The 4,108-nt window shown below is 37.7% G+C and overlaps 1 protein-coding gene across 1 annotated transcript; it reads right to left on the reverse strand.

Annotated features, from left to right (window-relative positions):
* Positions 1-1,966: 1,966 nt before the first annotated feature.
* On the reverse strand, positions 1,967-3,262 carry LOC110025916 (protein MIZU-KUSSEI 1-like). Its single transcript, XM_020726610.1, has one exon. It carries the CDS (start codon positions 3,134-3,136, stop codon positions 2,387-2,389), a length of 750 nt encoding a protein of 249 aa, XP_020582269.1. The 5' UTR covers positions 3,137-3,262; the 3' UTR covers positions 1,967-2,386.
* Between the last annotated feature and the right edge of the window lie 846 nt (positions 3,263-4,108).

Genomic DNA, 4,108 nt, shown 5'->3' on the forward strand with positions numbered 1-4,108 from the left:
AGATTATGAAGGACAATGCTAAAAATATCATTCATCATGAGAGCTAGTCAAAGGACGCTGAAAATGTGGCTACAATTAGGAAGGAAAGAAGTGGAACTAAAATCCAACCTAGGAAGTAGACGAAGTGACCTGATCATGAAGGACAACACTGGAACTATTATTCAATCTAATATCTAGTCAAAGGAAAGGTTTATGTGATTGATAAGGAAATTTGTTTTATTCTCCTAGGTGATTCAGTTTGGTCATGCCAGGGAGTTTTGGTTTGATAGTTTGGAATTTTATGTTGTCTTTGTTATGTCTGAAAACATTACGAAATAAAGCACATGAACTTACTTTCAATCAAAGAGGATCGTAGGGGAGACATGGTCAGGATAGATAATACGGGAATTTAACTTGAAGATTAGTCAGGTGTTATTTTAAAACAGATATTTTAGGGTCAAGCATCTATCTTAAGCTCTGACCTAATTATCTTAGAAGTGAATCATTGGGCTTTGGGCTTCTAAGGGTTCTTTTGCGGTGTACAGTGATTATATCATGCATTTGTACATACTCTATTGGGTTTATTGAACCAATACATTGACTTATCAACTCCTGTGTGGAGACTGAGGTCAATGAATCGAGAAGGAGAAAATTTGTGTAATTATGATTTGTTGTGTTATTTATTATTTTTTATTTATCTGTTGTTTATGTGTTTAAGCTTGTCTCCTATAATCACATATGAGTTCCTTTACATTACACACAAATCAGCAAAATACATTCTTGACTTTCAAACCCCCTAAAGATCGACGCAGAAATATCTCATAGCAAAACTTAAGTAAAGAGAATGACAACCTTTTATTTATTTATTTGTATAGAAAAAGGTTTTTATAGCATTTTTAAGCCTAATTTGGTTAATATTTTTTATCTACAATATATTTTATTACAATTGTTCACATAGTTCTTAAAACACAAAATTTGAACTAAAATTTCTTCAAATCCAACTCACAGAATGCAAATTTTTAATACCAAAACTTACAAAATTAGAGAAATTTTTAATCAAATAATCATGTAATTCTATGCATCTTAAATCTATACATTGAATGTAACAATATTGATGATAACATAAAACTACTTTTTCATAAGATTTTTTTTTTATGGAACTAATCAAGTGATCTTTTTTTTTTTTTTTCAATAGTTAGATAAACTGCTCACTTTTATAAAATCCCCTCAAATAGCTGCCTATGTAAAAACTATTACATGTTAAAAATTTATTAGCGACATGCTGCTCGATTCTCATATATTTACATATCTAACCCAAGACATCACTTTTTACATGTATAGCACATATATTTTCACATCACATAAAAAATATCATTATTTCAACTTTCAAAAAATACCTTTCACACATAAATAAGATGACATATATGTAAAAATTGAAATTTGACTACAAGATTTGTAAATAATTAAGAATTGAATAGCATGCATGTAAATCTTCCAAAATTGACAGAACATTTATAGGTGAGATTTGTTCTTAAGACATTAACAAAAGCTTCATCAACCAAATTAGCCAGCACCTACAATCAAAAGGTGCAAAAGAAAGTCGAATCAGTGCCAACTAAAATCATTGCAAAAATACCCTCAAGCCATACTCCTCTTGCACTCCAAGGCACTAAAAGCCAGGGGACATCAGGCATAATCCAGAAGGATTGAGTACCTGGCCTCTGATCAAACAAAACTCCATTTCTTCAACTTGAATCTAAAACTCACATGAAGGCCAATGAAAAGTGCCCAAACTTTCATTAAAAAAACCCCCAAATCACCATCCCAAAATATTTGGCGCACAAAATTCCAGACTTACAATCCATTAAAATAATCCAGCATCTTTCATTCATTCCAAAACATATCAGAAATAAAGAACTTTCTCCATTAAATGAAAGAACTCATATAACATACAACTACCCAATAAATAATTACTTTATGCATCACATGAAACTTCCTCCATTAAATTACAGAACAAATATAAGAAACTACTAACATCAGCACAAGGTTTCTTATATTATAGAACAGTCATATCTTCATTAAAGGAGCAACATTTATTCAAAGTATGTATGTATATATATATAAATATAATCTAAACTTTAGCAGAGATTAATAACTCGCTCGTTCTTCAATCAAATATTACGTGCAGATAATATATATTCGAATTGATGGCATCATGTTGATATTATGATTAATATCACTGCAATATCACCAAAAGATCATCAAATCCGCACATAATGTATCAGCACACGTAGGAAAGGAAACTACTTCTGACATCCAACGAGGAAGAAAGCCAAACAATGTAACAAAAAAACTCTTAATTTCTGCAACTCCTCCTCTGTAATAAATCTGTCTTCTTAATCCAAATCTAAACCCTGAGTAGAAATATGCTCAGCTCAGGGGCGCCATTAGAGCTTTTCTTCCCTGCAGATCCCGTCCCCTGTTGTCCTTTTCCTCCCACATCCGGATTCATCATGTATAAAGCCTCTGAATCCTTACTTCCCACCACTCTCTCGAACCTGGCCCTCATATACATAACCTCGCCGTCTCCCAGTCCTCCCACCTTACTCCCATTCCTGGTTAAACAAGCCGGCGCTGTCACAGGCGCCGTCACCGGCGCCATCGCCGTCGCAGCTTCTCCCACATCCTCAGGGGATGGCAGAGCGAGCGCCGCGCTCATCACTCCGGCGCCCACCGAAACCGCGCTGACCGCACCCAACAGCTTCAAATCAGCGGCCGTGCACTCCCTCGCCACCGCATAGCCGCACCTTTGGCCGTTGCAGAACATGCTCCAAACCGGTTCTTCCCACAACGTTCTCTTCATCTTCCCCTGTTCGGACTCGAGGAGAATGCGAACCATGCCGGAAGCCATTTCCTTGACGAGATGGGAGGTGGGAGTGGCGAGTTCGAGGAGGAGGAGGGGATGGGAGCGGGGGGTCTCTTGAACGGCAAAGCTGATGCGACCTTTTCGGTGGCCGAAGAAGGTGATGGTGAGGCGGCGGGATGGGGAAGAGGTTCGGGGGAGGGTGGTGAGGGGGATGTTGGGAGTGCGGAGCCATGAATAGGCGGCGCGGAGGGAGGGGAAGAAGGAGCGAAGGAAGGAGGAGGCGGTGGACATGAGGCATAGAGTGGGGATGGGTGGGCCGGAGAGGGTGCTGCTGCGGCGGAGTTGGAGATTGGAGGCTTGAGAGGAGGAGGAGGAGGAGGAGGAGGAGGAGGAGCGGACGGGTGGGGCTGCGGCGGGGGGCGGACGATTGGGGCTGCGTCGGTGGAAGATGACATCTTTGATGGAGAGGAGGAGGAGAAATGGTGGTGGTGGTGGTGGTAGGGGTGAGAATGAATGATATTGATATTAATATTGATATTGTAGGGTTAAATGATGGCAGGAGGAGGTGATTGTGTGGGGGGAGTGGAGTTAATGGGGATCCTGTTATATAAGCAACAATGTAAATGTAGATATTAATTTTTTTTTTAATTAGTTGTAGATAATAATTAAATATGATGGGTTTTTTATATTTATTTAGATTATTTTGCTATTGTTATTCTTCATTTTATGTTATTAAGAAATATGAGGCTGACCATACCCCATTTCCACTGGTGATGTAGGTTTGAAGCATTTGTTTTAATATGAAATCAATTTTGATGTAGAATAAGGGTTTATTCTGCCTTTTTTTTTTATTTTTCTGTACAGTTTTTTATTTAATATATTAACTAGTTTTGATGTGAAGTCAATGAGCTCACCAAGGAGTATTGTTTAAATTTTATTGTATCCTAAAAAAGCAGATAATATGATGAGAGTTTTACATCCTATTTTTGTACCAAAAATTAAGCATACCTTTTTTTTCCTTTTTTTAATTGCGTGGAAGACCTTAGAAGAGATTATATAAGAGTTGGCCCAAATAAAATTTTCTATTTTGGAGTTGTTTGATTACGTGTAAAATGAACAAATGATTTTATTTATTATTGTTTAGTTTGAAGTAAAATAAAATAATGTATTTAAAAAGTAATGCGTTTTTCGGTAGCGGTAATAGAGTTAGCTAGTGGCCGCCAGTGCCGATAGTGGCTGGGCGCCGGGGGCGGGGCTGTGTGG

This window comes from Phalaenopsis equestris, unplaced genomic scaffold (assembly GCF_001263595.1).
Source record: "Phalaenopsis equestris unplaced genomic scaffold, ASM126359v1 Scaffold000342, whole genome shotgun sequence".
NCBI classification, from domain to species: Eukaryota; Viridiplantae; Streptophyta; class Magnoliopsida; order Asparagales; family Orchidaceae; genus Phalaenopsis; species Phalaenopsis equestris.

Excerpts from the sequence above, each read along its gene's own strand:
- LOC110025916 (XM_020726610.1), bottom strand. The coding sequence starts at position 3,136 with ATGTCCACCGCCTCCTCCTTCCTTCGCTCCTTCTTCCCCTCCCTCCGC.